The sequence below is a fragment of the Anthonomus grandis genome, chromosome 10, assembly GCF_022605725.1.
Source record: "Anthonomus grandis grandis chromosome 10, icAntGran1.3, whole genome shotgun sequence".
Taxonomy (NCBI): domain Eukaryota; kingdom Metazoa; phylum Arthropoda; class Insecta; order Coleoptera; family Curculionidae; genus Anthonomus; species Anthonomus grandis.
The window spans coordinates 14,686,255-14,703,341 of record NC_065555.1 but is presented as its reverse complement, the minus strand read 5'-3'; the positions used below and the strand labels follow the sequence as shown (position 1 = coordinate 14,703,341).

The window sequence follows — 17,087 nt, the reverse complement described above, 5'->3', positions numbered from 1 at the left end:
AATATAAAATATTTGGGACTTACACTGGATGAGAATCTTAATTGGAACGCTCATATTGACTACTTAAAAAGTAAGATAATTCCCTTTACAGGAGCATTTTATAAATGTAAGCACTTCTTAAGTAACGCAGCTAAATATAAAATATATAATGCTTACTTTCTTTCAAACTTGCGGTACCTAATTCCAGTGTGGGGAACCTGTTGTAAGTACAATTTTCAAAGAGTTGAAATTTTGCAGAGTAAAGTACTCAAGATTTTATTTAATCTTGATTATTTTATGCATGCGGGGGACATATTTGAAATATTGAAAATCCACTCAATTAGTCACATACTTAAAATAGAACACGCAAAATTAATATTTAAAATAATTAATAGGCTACAAAAATCAAATTACACTATTGTTTATTCTAGTGAAATACATGCACATAATCTAAGAAACAACAATATTCGACTAAGTAGTGCTAGAACAAACATTGCCCTTAGAAACCCAATCAACGCAGCGACACAAACCTATAATGATCTGTCTTATGAAATAAAACAAGAAGTTTCTTATTATAAATTTATTAGAATAGTTAAGCAATCCTTACACTATTAACAAAGTTGCTAATATGTAATTCTATGGCCACATTATTACAATAACATATTTCTTTTAAATGTAACTTCGGTACCAATGCTAATATAAGCATTGCTTAGAAGTTTATTCATATATTGGACTTGTGTGTTTATTAAGTTTATGAAATAGGCAATATTATAAATATGTATTAAGAAAAAAAAATGTAAAAAAAAATCAATTTTGTAACCAGATAATTGCTTTAATATATGAAGTGTTTTCAAATATCGGAATGAGGTTTGGGCTGGGTAAGTGTCGTATTAACAACATTGTACGAGGAAAGATGCAGCCGGGATCCTTCAAAATGCAGGATGGCCAAACTATAGATGCCATGGAAGAGGGTGATACATACAAATACCTGGGAATGGTGCAGGCAGCGCGAATAGACCACCGAACAATAAAAGATAAACTCACTGCTGAGTTTACAACAAGAGTAAAGCACATAGTGAAAACATGCCTCAACAGTAAGATTCTATTTAAGGCGTTGAATACGTATGCCTGTACAGCACTAACATATTCCTTTGGAATTGTGGGATGGAGCAAGACGGACATCCAGAACTTGCAACAGAAGGCACAAACATTATTGATTAAGGCTCAAAAACATCACCCTCAAAGTGCCACAGAAAGAACTATGCTACCAAGACATCAGGGAGGTAGAGGATTGGCAGATATTGGCAAACAGTTAGACCGACAAATTTCAGTTCTGAGAAATTTCTTTCATGAAAAGGCTAGATCGTCCGCTCTGCACCGTGCTATATGCGAGGTCGATGACTCTACACCTCTGAAACTGAAGAATCGCGAAATCGAAAGTCACCACGTCACTGATGAAGAAAAACATCGATCATGGGCACAAAAACTACTGCACGGAAGACACGTCAACGAGGTTAGCCAGGGACATGTCGACACCAACGCGTCGAACTACTGGTTAACTTCAGGACAACTATTTATTGAAACGGAAGGTTTCCTCTTGGCCATACAAGACCAAGTTATTCCAACTAGAAACTACTTGAAGTGCATTATTTCGGATCCTTCAGTACAAAGTGACAAATGTCGATATGGATGCCAAGTGACAGAATCCATCCAACACATAACGGGAGGATGTCAAACATTTGCCCAAACTAAGTATAAGACACGTCATGACTGCGTGGAAAAATACTGCACCACTTGAGGTTAAACTGAACCTCTTGAGGACGGACAAAGTTCCATATTACAATTATACTCCAGAGCCAGTTCTTGAAAATGGCGAGTATAAATTGTACTGGGACCGAACTGTTGTCACCGACCAAAGATATGTCAACAATAGACCAGATCTTATCCTGGTGGATAAGATCTGGTCTAAGGAGAATCACGCTGATTGACGTTGCTATACCTAATAACAATAACCTCCAAGGAAAATACAACGAAAAGATCATCAAATATCGAGATCTTGAAGGGCAAATCAGACGGCAATGGGAGATGGAGCATGTTCAAACAATTACCAAAACCGATAATAATCTCGTCAACTGGACTTATACCAAAAACCCTTGTAGAGAACCTCAAACAACTGGGCCTAAGTGAGCACCACTACAAAAACATGCAAAAAGCGGTGCTACTGGGGACAGCACGGGTCGTCAGAAAGTTCATGGGTACAGAAGACCGAACACCATCCAGGGCCTGACAACCTGGAAAGGGTCCCCTCAGAGCTTAATCCTTTTGATATCTTAGATATCTGGGATAAGTGAATGTTCCCCGTAAAATGGGAGTGTGATTGCCGCAAGGCAAAAATCTATAATAATAATAATGATAATAATAATAATAATAATAATAATAATAATAATAATAATAATAATAATAATAATAATAATAATAATAATAATAATAATATTAATATTAATAAGGCAGAGGTATAAGGAATTTAAAGGAGAGTCAGGCAAAAAAAATAGGATATATGCATACTTACGTTAAATCAGTTTAACTTCCACTGCATTAAGCACTTGTATGCATAGATCACCAACTGACTTCTCTAAACCTCGCAGAGGACATGTTACCTAAAAAAGAGAATAAAGAATATTACAAAAACCTAGAAATAGAGTAGAAACAAAACCACCTATATGAAAGATATGCAGTTGCATTACACTCAGATATTGTAGATGCTAATCTTTTAGTATTATACTAAACCAACAGCCTTCTACGAATGGAGACTAAGGGGTTTATTGGAGCTATAGAGGATCAGTTAATGACAATAAAAAACTATTGTAAGTATATACTAAAATAAGATATAGCAACCGTTAGATGCAGACTTTGCAACGACAAACCAGAGACTATTCAGTACATCAAAGCAGGTTAGTAGAGAGAACTGCTCAGATAATTGACACTGACATCAGATAATTAACACGGAAGACAAGACGATAAAAAAGGCAAGAACAAAAAATTACAAAAAACATCGATTTGGCATATGAATTAAAAGCCATCCATCAAATAAGAACAGTAACTATCCACCCTTTTGTAACAGCTGCAAATAAGCTCGTCTGGTGATGTAATCAAAATAGCCCAAAGTGCTATTATTCTGGGTACGTGCAAGACGATTAGATAACATTCAACTGAAGCTGCTCATACAACCACCCTATTACATTATTCACAATAAATTACCCAATGCAATGGGAATAACATATGTTTAATACTGTGTAGGTTATTCGCATATAAAACAATTATAAAGTATAATTTAATTTTCACTAAATTAATCTTACTGGTACCAGTTAACTGATACGAAGGGATAGTAAGAAATCTTGAGTCTTTCTATGGAAACTAAATGAAAATAAAGTTCTGGTCGTGCTAGAAGGCAGCGAATTAAATGCATGATTACTGAATAGCTAAAACATATTTTAAAGAATTCATTGTTGTGTCTTTGTATACAGTGCCGACCATCATAAGGAGTTCTCAACAAATCTACAGCATGGAAATAAGAAAGAGTCTTAAGTTGTGGCAATGACCTTGTCTGACTTTAAAGATCAAACACAAAATACGTAACTGATATCTTTCTCTTATACTAAGATCATGGTTGTTGTGAGACAAATGAAATGTGAAAAATGAACCTTCTTCTTTTAGATGTGGTGATATATAATTCAAATTTATGAACACCATAACTAAATCTCATATACATTTTGAATTTTCTGCAAAGACAAATAATCACATCAATTCTAGTGGCCTAGTACTAATGTGTCACAGAAAATAAACCTAGTTGTTATATCAAAGGATTCGCTGTGCATATACAACAATCTAAGTTTTCTGTAAAATTGATCAAAAACTTTTTTGTATAACTGATGATATATGACTCGGGAATCTTAGATCTGAGTCGACATAAAGACCCAAATTCTTGCAACTGTCTATTTGTTTCATTCAACTGATGATTTGTTAATTAATGTTAACGTCTCTATATGCCAAATATATATAATTAGGATGGAATATTAGAAACAGTAATAGACTTCTGTATCATCCGCAATTTGATGTCTCTTTAAATGTTGCAGAAACTTAAGAAAGTTTGCTGTTTATATACACAGCAGAAAAGGACCTCGGGGCACCTTGATTAATTATTTTTACTTTAAAGTTTAAGCCATTGTATACTAAACTTTGTTTTCTACCAATAAGATGACTTCTAAAGAATCGTAGAGCCGCATCCTGAAGACGATAATTATTTTGATTTAGTTAATAAGCGTTGATGTTCTATGGTATCGAACGTTTTACTAAAATCTAAAGGAATAAGGCAAGTACATAAGTTAACATTTCAAGCCCTAAAAGTGTCATTAGATATCTGAAGTTGTGCTGTGATTCTTGGGAAAACCAGACTATCTTGCGGGTCGAATATAACTCCTACCAGAAATGGAAGTGAGTTGTTCAGCTACAAGCTTCTCAAGAATTTTGGAGAATACTGGTTGATTGGTTGATCAAAGTATAAAAGATTTTATACTTTGGGAATTAGGACTATAATAGAACTATAATAGGACTATATTCTTTATTGCTTGTGTTGATCAGGGATGTTTTCCTAGTGTGGTAAAATACTTTAATGAGAAAGACTTGCTCAGTGCATCTCAATCAGGTTTTCAAAAAAGTTTTGCCATGACTTCATATACGTTTATGTACTTCATATGGCGTTTTATTGGGTACACTGGATGATATTGCAGAACGTGCAGATAAGGATGAAACTACAGAACTTGTGTTCCTTGATTACAGCAAGGCTTTTGACATCCTTGATCATAAGTTTATAATAAACAAACTAAAATCTTATGGTTTTTTAGATGAGTCGCTAAAATTTTTTTATCCAAAAGATTCCAAGTTGTTAGACTTGATAACAGTTTAACTGATGTCATAATCTTAAATAACAGAGTTCCGCGAGGATTCATTATTAAAGTAATAGTTTCCGGTTTACTTTCCTGGAAGGAAAAATTGATTTTTTTCAGGCATTTAAGCGAATTCAATCTATTCTCACAAACTGAGAATTGCCATCAATTTTTTTGAAAATCACGATGATCGTTATGAACAAGGATTGTCCATAGATTTGACAGTATATTTGCCGTATATCTGCGATAAAGACATATTTGCACAATATAAATTTTAATAAAATCAAAACAATATATTTTTTTAGCCTTTGTCCTACAAACAAACAATCATTTATATACTTTCTTTTGTAAGTTTTTGCGCTTCCATCAAAAACTACACAAAGTTTTACATTTTTCTTACCACCCTTAAATATATAAATAGAGACAAAGGTCAAAATATCATATTTTTCTTTATTCCATTTTCGTCCCTAATAAATTCTAATAAAACTGTCGTTGGAAAAACTAAATGAATTAAATGATAATTGATTCCATTGCCCTTATTAAGGAATGTTTTATTAATTTTATAATGTAATTACCCACCATTTTAATTAGACTGAAACTGGCTACTTATTTTATTGGGTATTACGTCACTTATAGGAAAAATAGTTTATATAAAATTCTATACTAAGGCACAAAAATTCCACCTCTTAAAATACTCCTAACTTCTCCAGTAAAACATTTTATCTCCTTAAATCGATATTTGAATTTAAGAGCAAACAGAAACGTTATATTCACATAGAAACAAATTCTATTGAAGTTTGCATTCGCTAAAATCTATCGACAAGGGAAATCAAATATTTAATTTAAAATCGTAAGAGAATTGTTCCAGATAGTTACCGAATAAATTGAACTGGGAATGTTTAAAGTTTTTTAACGAATTTTAACTCAAACATTCCTGAGTAAAAAAAAATACTTACATTAAGTAAAATTCTGTTAGATCCTCGTGAAAAAAAAACTGCCCGGAAACAGAGAAGCGTAACCGCCAAATAAAATCATCTCTTTTAAAGCTTTACTCCCGTCTGACCAAATCGAGAACCGCCCCATTTTGTGCATTTCAAAGCCGGGTCCTTGTAACGCAATTAACGTTGGAAAAACGAGTAAAAGGAAGGACCGTGCAGGCTTAGAAGAAAATAGGAAATAAAACGTACTTAGACGTTTTAACTGGAAAGTAGTGCATAAAACATTGGTTGATTACTAGCGTACGTTCTCATGTGTGGAACGATTTATAATAGATCTTACGTGTAATCTATACTGATTTTCTCCAGTCCCTAGTTAATTTGGAAATTATTAGAAAATACCAGTAAATTTGGCTTTTATTAAAGTTAAATTGTTGGGTATGATTAACGTTAAGAAAATTGCTTAATTTCACTTTTCAAGTCGTAAAGGAGGCTTTAAAATTTTAACAGATTGTGGCTTTTCTTTAATAATTAAAATACTGCGCGAAAGCAACTAAAATAAAAAACATATATATATATTATATTAATAATTTTTTCCTAACGAACTTGTAATTACTGAAAATTTAAAAACTAAAATATTAGAAAGTATAATATAATTTTTATCGCAAAAGCTGTACCCATCAAACTACCCTACTCTGGTAATTACAGTCGTAAAAATTACTACTAGATGTAAAAAACTGCCTATTTCTTGTTCCCCGCCAAACTGCCCTATCCATAAACGATACGAAGGTACTGATTTATTCTTGATTAGATGGTTTTTAAGTGGACTGTATTTGATAAGGGAAGCTGATTTTAGTTATTAGTTCAATTTTTCTTTATACCCTGACTCAGTCCTCAGTATTTATATTGGGCGGTAAATGTGAAGTAGTTAGATATTAACAAAGCTCGACTTACCCATAATTTAGCACAAATAAGGGTAAAATAGGTCGAACCCTTGGCACAGTAAATTAGAAGCCGTAAAGCCGTATCTCAAGTCTCGCGTGCGCGTTAATTCTTGCTACTGCTCGTTTACCTTTTTCTCCTAGGTACTTTTTTCTAACATTCTTCTCACTTTAGCGTAGGTACCAGGGCAATTGGATAAGAATGAGGAAAATACAAGGAAGCAGAAAGGAAATATCGGGAAAAAAAATGGACAAATAAAGTTTGTCGAGCATAAAGTATTACCAAAAAAATATTAAGTATGTGAATAAACAGTATATAAAACAAAATAAAATATTCCGATTCAATTGCAAATTACCCACTGCAGATACCAGAAAGTATAGACCTTATCCAGCTATCCAAAAAATATTAAAAAAAAATAAATAAAATAAAAAGATGTATGGAAGCAAACCATTCCCACCCCCATGAAATGCCCCAGCATTTCATTGAATTTAAATGGGTATTGGTAAAGGACACAACTTAACCAAGGGTCGTTTGTAGACACCCTTAGCCGTCTTAACAATAGCCACTCTAACAATTTTATCGGGCCCGGGAATAAGTTCCATTATACGACCGAGCTGCCAATTAAGTGGTAACGCATTTTCCTCCTTAATTAGCACCAAGGTACCTTCTTTAACAGAATCCGTTTTCGTATGCCATTTAGCTCGTTGTTGGAGAGTATGGAGATACTCCGATTTCCAACGTTTCCAAAAATCATTATGTAAACGTACCAATAGTTGCCATCTATCTAGTCGATTGATATTAATATTTGATAAATCGGGATCTGGGAGGGCAGTCAAAGGCTCTAAGCACAAAAAATGGCCAGGAGTAAGGGCGGTAAGGTCACTAGGGTCGCTACTCATAGGACTAATTGGCCTTGAGTTAAGAACAGCTTCGACCTATGTTAGGACGGTAGACAGTTCTTCGTAGGTAAGGATCCGTATTCCTACTACCCTTAAAAGATGAGTTTTTACACATTTAATGTTTGACTCCCAGATTCCTCCCATATGAGGACTAGCAGGTGGATTAAAACGAAATGATAAAGTCTCTTGAGCAACGCATTCTGCAAAGATTTGTCGTAAATACTTGTTAGCACCTACAAAATTCGTTCCACAATCAGCGTAAATGCAAGTAACGCGGCCTCGCCTAGCCAGAAAACGCCGCAATGCTGCCAAAAATGAGTCAGAACTCATATCAGACACTAACTCCAAATGGAGAGCTTTGGTTGCGAAGCATATAAATAAGCAAACATAGGCTTTCATAGTTTTTGCGCCTCGTATTTTTCCCAATGTGATTGTAAAAGGTCCGCAAAAATCAACGCCAGTATGTAAAAAGGGTTTTGCCTGCGAAATTCAAAATTTGGGCAAATCTCCCATGAAGGGTTGAAAAGAAACTGGTCTAGTTTTCCAACAAACTTGACATCGATACAAAATTTTTTTGACTACGCGCTTAGCGGATAAAACCAAAAATTTTGTAAAAGTAAAAACATTGTTGTTTGAATGCTACAATGTAAGTATGAACAATGAATGTAGGTTACCAGTAAATTCGTTAATTTGCAATCACCAGGTAAAAGTACAGGAAATTTTTGGTCAAAGCATAAATCTGAGTGAGTCAAACGTCCACCGACTCGTAGAATACCTGATTCATCCAGAAAAGGATTTAACCTTTGAAAAGGTTTTGGTAAGCAAGATTTACTTTGAAGCAAATTAATTTCCTTCTTAAAGTATATTCATTGAAAATATTTAGCAATAAATAAAACTGCATTGTGTAACTCAACGTTTGTTAAATATTTATGTTTATAATTATTTATTCCTTTCATTGCCTGTATAGCACGTAAAAAGTATGCCACAATTCTTTTTATAGTAGAAAAAGAACTGTATTTCTCAAATAAATATTCAACAAAATTTTTTGAGGGAGAGACTGTCAAAGTCACAGTTTGTTTTTTCTGTTGTTGTTTCAATGTTCTCCAGGTTTAAGAGTAAATCGGTTGTAAGAAAATTCCAACTTTCTATTGGTTGATATAAGAAGTCAGGACCTTGATGCCAGAGAGAAAAATCTAGAAACTCCGAGGGATACATACCTCTTGAACCACAATCAGCAGGATTTTGTCCAGAGGGCACATAAAACCAGAATTTAGGATTAATTTTCTCTTGTATGTAAGCGACTCGATTCGCAACAAATGTTTTCCACTGATGTAAAGAGCCTTTTATCCAACTCAATGTCACTTGACTATCCGAAAAGGCAAAAATATTATTGATTTGTACCTTATCTTGTAAATTATCGTAAACAAATTTCAACAATTTAGAAAGTAGAACGGCCGCGCACAATTCTAAACGGCGAGTACTTTGTCTTTTAAGAGGTGCTAATTTAGATTTAGCAGTAACTAAGTAAATATTGACAAATGAAGAAGAGTTAATTATACGTAAGTATACTACACAACACATTCCACGCAAACTTGCATCACAGAATCCTACAAGCTGCCCGGCTTGTACAGAAGAAATATCGATTTCTCTTGGCATATGAAAATCTTGGAGTAACGACAACTCGTCTTTAAATTTTGTACACTTATCCCAGACATTCAGGGGTAAAGCTTCATCCCACTGTAATCCTAGTGACCAAAGATGTTGGATAACAAGTTTAGCAAAAAAAGTAATCGGGGTTAAAAACCCAAGAGGATCGAACATTCTCGCAAGATCGGAGAGAATGGTTCTTTTTGTATAACAATCCATTTTAGAATTATCAAAAGAAAAAAAGAAATAGTCCTTTACTGAGCTCCATTTTAGACCTAGAATTTTTTGAACATTTTCTGATTCTTGGTCAAAAGACAAGGCATTTGTCTGTATATGACTTTCTGGCAATTTGGCAAGTAATTTAGGTTCATTGCTTGTCCATTTTCGGACCTCAAAACCACCCCTAGCCAATAACTCGATTAATTTATTTCCTAATAAAATTGCCCCGTTTAGATCCATACTACCTGAGGTGACGTCGTCAACAAAAGTAGACTTCCTAATTGCTTCAGAAGCAAGGGGAAGATCTGAATATTCATCAGCCAAGTGTAGAAGAGTTTGAATTGCCAAGTAAGGAGAACAAGCAACTCCAAAAAGCACAACATTAATTTCATATTCCCTTATGGGATCTGAAGGAGAAAATCGCCATAAAATACGTTGATAGCGCCGTTGATCGGGATGTATTTTAATCATTCGATACATTTGTTTAATGTCACAGGTAAAGACAATCTTATGCAAGCGAAATGATAAAAGTATGGCTCCCAAATCTTGTTGTAACTTAGGACCTGTAAAAACAGCATTATTAAGTGATAGTTTTCCAGCCGCATGACTACTTGCATCGTAGACTACCCGTAAAGGTGTAGTACTGGAATCCTTTTTGAAAATCGCATGATGTGGAATGTAAAAATAATCATAGTGAAGATCACCGGGAAATGAAACTTGAGTCATGTGTCCTTGATCCAGGTAATCCTGCATAACCTCAGAATATGTTAAATAATTAGATTTATTTAGCAACAAACGTCTTTCAAGTGATAGAAAACGTCCTAGTGCCAAACTACGAGAATCACCAAAATCAGGTTCAAGTACTTTAAACGGCATTGAGACAACAAAACGGCTATTTTCTTCGCGGAATACTGTAAAAGCATAATGATCGCGACAGTACTTTTCTTCAGGAGAAATGTGGTTTGAAGAAGGCATCTCCTCAATTTCCCAGAATTTTTGTAAAATAGAATCCAGATGGTTACTCTCGGTTAATGTAAAAAAGGTATTGACAATTTTATTATACGGGGGTTTCGTAGCCAATCTGCCCATTATTGTCCAACCAAAACATGTGTTAAGACACACGGGCTGCTCAGGACCGAAATAAATTCTACCCTCTCTCATCACATAAGGGTATATATCATTCCCAAATAACATATCAACTTTGTGAGACTGATTAAATTGAGGATCTGCAAGGGATAAGTTAGGTATAAAATTAAAGCAGCTTTCATCGTATGAAACCGCTGGCACATTTTCGCAAATTTTATCCAAAATAATGAAGGTAGTATCTAAAGTAAATTCGACATCATGAAGTGAGGAAATCGTACAGTTTATTCCCGCATGCGCAATGGCATTCATAGAATCAAGACCATGTAAGCTCATATTTGTATGATATTTACGGAGTCCTAATTTATTGGCAAACGATCTTGTTATAAAAGAGCTTTGCGCACCCGAATCGAGGATACCGCGAGCTATTTGCCAATCTCCTGAAATATCTTTAACTTTTACTAAAACTGTTGACAATAAAATTTCATGATTATTTAATAGCATACCGACCTTTGAGACCTTTTGAATATTTGAATCAATATTTCCAGAATGAGTGCTAGTAGAGGGGCCAGGTAAGCCATCACTAAAATGTGTATTTTGCATTTCAGGTAATTTTTGAAGATTATTATTATTTGCAAAACATAATAATGAATGATGTTCCTTTGAACAAATACGACATCTTTTTTGCGAAGTGCATTGCGCAAAAGTATGAGCAGTTGCAAGACAATTAATACAAGCGCGTTGCTTTTTAATAATGTCATAACGCTCATGGGGTGTTTTTTGTAAAAACAAAGGGCATTTAAAAATAATATGTTTTTCTTTACAAAGAAAACAAAAACCTGCAATATCAGTGGAATCAGAATGAATCAACAGGGCAGATCGACTTTTAAAACCAGAACTCAAATTATTATTACTACGAGGGCTATGATGAGCAGGGTAATTTTTAGACGACTCTTGACGAGCCTTTCGAGGAATTGACTCCAAAGCTAAACACTGTTTGCTAACAAATGTTTTAACACTTTCATAGGTTGGAATTTTATTTGACGCATGCGCCTATTCAAATGCCTTTCGCGTAATCGAATCCACTCTTTCCAGCAACATATGAGACAAAATAAAATGCCAACTATCTGTATCGAGTTTTAGATTTTTTAAAGCTGACAAATTTTTATTAAATGTATCTAGTAAATTTCGTAAAGAGGTTGAATTTTCAGATGTCAAGGGAGAGCAATTTTCTATTTCTTTCCAATAAGACGTGGCCATTAAACGTATGTTATTATATCTGTCGATTAATGTATTGTAAGCTGTTAGGTAGTTTTCATGTGTTACGGGCAAATCTGCAATTAATTTTAAAGGAGGACCTTGCAAAGTAGAGAGTAAATAATTAAATTTTTCTATGTTACTAAGTGACCTGTTTGAATGTATAAGGCAGTTAAAGGTTTGTTGATAGGTCGTAAAAAGTTTAAGGTCACCTTTAAAGGTGACTAGTTGAATTTTAGGTAAAATATTAATGTGAGCATTATTTTCAAATATGGTGCTGTTATGGGGAGCTCCACGCTTTACTGAAGACTCTTCTAGTGGTTGCTCAAACATTTCGTAATATGTAATTTCAATATCTTGGGAAAGATCAATAAAATCTTTCCAAATAGCATTTTCTTCTTCGATTTTAGCATTATCAGAAGCTACTAACGATAAAATATTATTATGTTGTTTTTCAAAACTCATACAAATTTTTGAAAAATTTCTATAAGTCACTTTAAATTTATTACGCCAACTATCATTAGTTTTAGCACGAGTAGAGGTATCAAATAAAAGTTTAAGTTGGTTAATTGCAGTCTGCCGCAACACCTGACAACGCAAAAATTTTTCCTCCGCGGAAGGCATTATCTTAAACAAAAAAATTAACACCCTAATAACACCGACGAAGAACAAATGGAATTAACTTGAATAATGATTAAATTCTACTAAATATTAAATTTAAATTAATCATATAGTATGGAACATAAGTATATTAATTTTTTATAAGTAAATAATTTATTAAAATCGATCGCAGATAGAAGCAACTTATCGATTTCCCCGGTAAATACCAAATATGCCTAAATTTGTAAAATAGGTACTGCAAAACACGTTGACCTTGAACTTTATCTCCGGTATACCGTATTTTTGGCTTTTTATAAATTGTAACACTGTATTAATACTAAAAGGCTATTATTTTACTAAACATTTTTACGTATATAAAAATGATATATGTATGTAAAGGCGTGGGCACTTTGCAAATGAAATAAAAAAAATACTGAGAGCTGTTCGTTAGGCACGCAGAAAACTGACAAAATTTTCTAAAATCTGGGCTCGAAGGCCAAAAATGATTTATTCTTGATTAGATGGTTTTTAAGTGGACTGTATTTGATAAGGGAAGCTGATTCTAGTTATTAGTTCAATTTTTCTTTATACCCTGACTCAGTCCTCAGTATTTATATTGGGCGGTAAATGTGAAGTAGTTAGATATTAACAAAGCTCGACTTACCCATAATTTAGCACAAATAAGGGTAAAATAGGTCGAACCCTTGGCACAGTAAATTAGAAGCCGTAAAGCCGTATCTCAAGTCTCGCGTGCGCGTTAATTCTTGCTACTGCTCGTTTACCTTTTTCTCCTAGGTACTTTTTTCTAACATTCTTCTCACTTTAGCGTAGGTACCAGGGCAATTGGATAAGAATGAGGAAAATACAAGGAAGCAGAAAGGAAATATCGGGAAAAAAAATGGACAAATAAAGTTTGTCGAGCATAAAGTATTACCAAAAAATATTAAGTATGTGAATAAACAGTATATAAAACAAAATAAAATATTCCGATTCAATTGCAAATTACCCACTGCAGATACCAGAAAGTGTAGACCTTATCCAGCTATCCAAAAAATATTAAAAAAAAAAATAAAATAAAAAGATGTATGAGAGCAAACCAGGTACATTACTGCAAAAATGACTTTACGCGCTATGTAATTTACTAAGTATACTTTAAGACAAAATTTTCTTAATCGCATTCATTTGCACATCAATAATAAACCAATTTTAAAAATACGTGTTGAATATAGAAACAAGAAAGACGCTCTGCGATTAGAATGAGTGATACTAAACAGTTTTAGTAGTTGTGTGAGATATATATTAAAGTACGACGACCACATGGGGTACCAAACAAATTAAAGGTATTGCACTGGCTCAATATGCTTCAAAGAAGAGCGTTAAATTACAGTGTGTTTTGCTGTGGAATCTTGAAAAATAAATGCCCTCCCTACTTAATAGACAGAGTTAAGTGCAGGGCTATTACTCACGAAGTCCAGACATCAAAATCCTCTTTACGTCCCACGGCATCGCACAAAAAAAAGTTTACACGTAGCTGTTCCTATAATATCGCAACCTGTGTATAGAATAAACATATACCGGACCTCTCGCCATTTATAAATATAATACAAGGAAAGGCTTATAACTGCTTTGTCTTAATATTGAAGTGTTACGCCTGTACAACTTTATATTTTTAAGTTATTGGTAAGAGTAAATTAACTATTAAGTAGCTTAAGAGTTTGGTTAAGTTGTTACTTTTATACAAATTTTATTATTTATGTATTTTTAGATTTATTAGATTTATTAGATATATTTTTAGATTTATAAACTTGTGTTACACCTATACATTAAGGTTGTGACTTATATTGTTTATAGGTTAATATTATATTTACCAGGCTGCTAAAATTTGATTTTTAATAAATGTAGCTGTTTTCGCTGATAATTGTATTTGTATATTCTTAAGGATTAATAAACGTCTTTATTATTATTATATAGTATGCTTAATTATTTTTTCAAAAATTGTAAGTGTAAACTTTTTGAAAATTCTAATTTTATAATAATAATCATATTTATAATAATAAGAGTCATATAACATCTATAAATATATTGATGTACGGCACAGCATTGGTGGCACAACAAAAAGTAAACCCATTTCATAATCCAGTCCCGAAAACCAGAATTTTTTAATAAACGATGAACTACAAGATAATGATTTATAGGTAAATAGGCAGATTAAAAAAAGATCTATTACATTTAAAATAGTCAATGCAACGGGATCTGATTAACAAAAACTATAAAAAAAAATTAAAATAAAAAAACTGTATTCAGACATAAACAAGAAATTGCAATAAAAACATGCAGAATTAGAGAATACACAGTGGTCCAAGTAGTATAAAGAAACAAAGTGTTTTTAGGAAATTTTATAATACCTAGGACTAAGTATATAGGACCTGAATTGGCTGCAAACAAGATAGCTTTTGACAACAAACAATTCATGGATCACTAACCTACGATCAGACATCGACAAGCTATATATCTTAAGACGAAAAAGAGGTAAAGGCATAAAAGGTCATGAAATCAACTATAACATTACCAAAGTGAGAATCCTAAAGTAACTAAAGCTGAAAGTGAAAGATCTGAAGACCTAGGTATGGTATACCTAGAGTATAGAGTCAACAACAGATAATAACTCCTATTAAAGACTCAAACACGAAGGAACCTGAATCAAATAATCAGTCAAGATTATTTGATTCAGGTTCCAGGAGTCAAGGAGATAAAACAGAAAGGCTAATACCACAATGAAAATCCAAACTTTTACACGGTCAAATAGCAAAAAAAGCATACAAAGAAATTGTCAATCAGAGTCAGAAATGGAGTTGTTATTTAAATTACATATCAAATTAAGAAAGCGATTTAGGTTGTCAAGACCCGGCTCCAGCAACAAACTATTTGATAACAAAAATCTTGAAAACTGGCATTGACGGAATATGTAGACTTTGCCGATCATTCAGTGAGATAATACAATATACATTATTAGCAAACCAAGGTCTGGCACTTGTCTCGACAATATTTTTATTAACTTTGGGATGGATTTTTTGTCTCGAATATCTAATCATCTTGGTCAGGAAATCCACCTACCCATCAGTGCCAATATCAATAGTAGGGTGAGTGTCTGTAACGTAGAGTCTCTTCGTGTGACTGGAATTTTGTGTTGGATGTTGGTGAGTGTTTCAGGGAATTTATGAAAAATTTGGAGGAGGCCTATATTCAGTCTTTTCCAGAAACCAACATATAAAATTGGATCTGATCAAACTTGCGGTATGGCCTGGTTTGATGCTGACCTTAAGTCAATGCGGGACTATCTACATCTCTTAAGTGAGATTTCTCGACAATATAATTCTCCAGCTGCTAACAGAGAACTTAAAAAGTTCAGAATAATTTACAGATCAGCCATACAGTAAGCAAAGATCAAGGCTAATGATCACTTTATTAATTAATCTGAAACTACATCGAAAGCACTCTGGCAGGTTATTAAATCTAATTTGGGCATTTTTAAATTAAAAGAAAACATTAATTGTAACATAACTGCCGATGAATTTAACATTTTTTTTTCAAATATTGCTCATAACACTGTCGCAAGCATTCCTATTTCACAGAGCGATCCGGTACAGATTTTGCCATGTCTGAATGCTTCGGGAAGTATTCATTCTCCTTCTCACCTGTATCTTTTATAGAGGTCAGGGATATAATAACAAATTTAATAAATAAAGCAAGTCGCGATAACTTTGGCTTAAATGTTAAGCTTATCAAATCAATAAAAAATTTGATAATTGGTGCTCTGACCAAACTAATAAACCGCTGTCTCCAAAATAACACTTTTCCAGAAATACTAAAATCAGCCAAAATAATACCTATTTTTAAAAAGGGGAACCGTAATAAACCGGAAAACTATCGGCCGATCTATGCGGATATGGCCGATAAGATGCTCTTATAACTATTCTATCGATACACCAAATTTTATTTGTTTATCTTGAAAAGTAAAAAAGGTATTAAGTGTTCCCTTTTTTCTATGTCACCCGGTATAAACTCGACAATACCAAAGTAAAAAGCAAGTGATACAAACACGAACCATATCCAGTAGTCAAAAACTCAGAAAAAGAAACAAAAGCTATTAAACCCGACTAGGTCAAATATAGGAAAGCAAAGTAATGTAAACAAAAAAAGAAGCTTAAATAAAAAGATCTATAAATCGAAAAGTAAAGAAGGTACAACGCGTCCTTTCATACGTCCTACAAGAAATAAAATCTATGGCGAGTGATAGACGCCGTCTTTAGAAGAAGTTATTTCTCAACTTCTTTGCAACAGCAGAAGCCAATAATATTACTATCAAGGAGGCTGCGAGAAGCGCGACAAATATCGAGAATTGAAATTCGAAGATAGTCATAATAATAGTCGGATCTATAGGGAGAATGAAAGACAACTTTGTGAGGGAACTTAATATAATTACCACTTGTAGGTCCCAGTCATTCATGTTGGTCTACAAAATCTAAAAATCAGTTATCTTTTAGTACGCTTCACATTAAAATGGTTTGGGATACACTCTTTTA

At 33.5% G+C, this 17,087-nt stretch overlaps 2 protein-coding genes across 5 annotated transcripts in view; both read right to left on the bottom strand.

The window, feature by feature from the left end:
- The window catches only part of LOC126741286 (probable G-protein coupled receptor No18), a 510,980-nt gene that overhangs the window by 309,040 nt on the left and 184,853 nt on the right, over positions 1–17,087 (bottom strand). For all 4 annotated transcript variants that reach the window (XM_050447669.1, XM_050447671.1, XM_050447670.1 and 1 more), the window contains one exon: positions 2,549–2,636. The gene's annotated coding sequence lies outside the window, so the exon portion shown is untranslated. The remainder of the gene's footprint in view (positions 1–2,548; positions 2,637–17,087) is intronic.
- Positions 7,735–11,250, bottom strand: LOC126741415 (uncharacterized). Its single transcript, XM_050447819.1, has 2 exons — positions 9,291–11,250; positions 7,735–7,931 (listed from the first exon to the last, which is right to left on the bottom strand). Exons 1-2 carry the CDS (start codon positions 11,248–11,250, stop codon positions 7,735–7,737), a joined length of 2,157 nt encoding a protein of 718 aa, XP_050303776.1.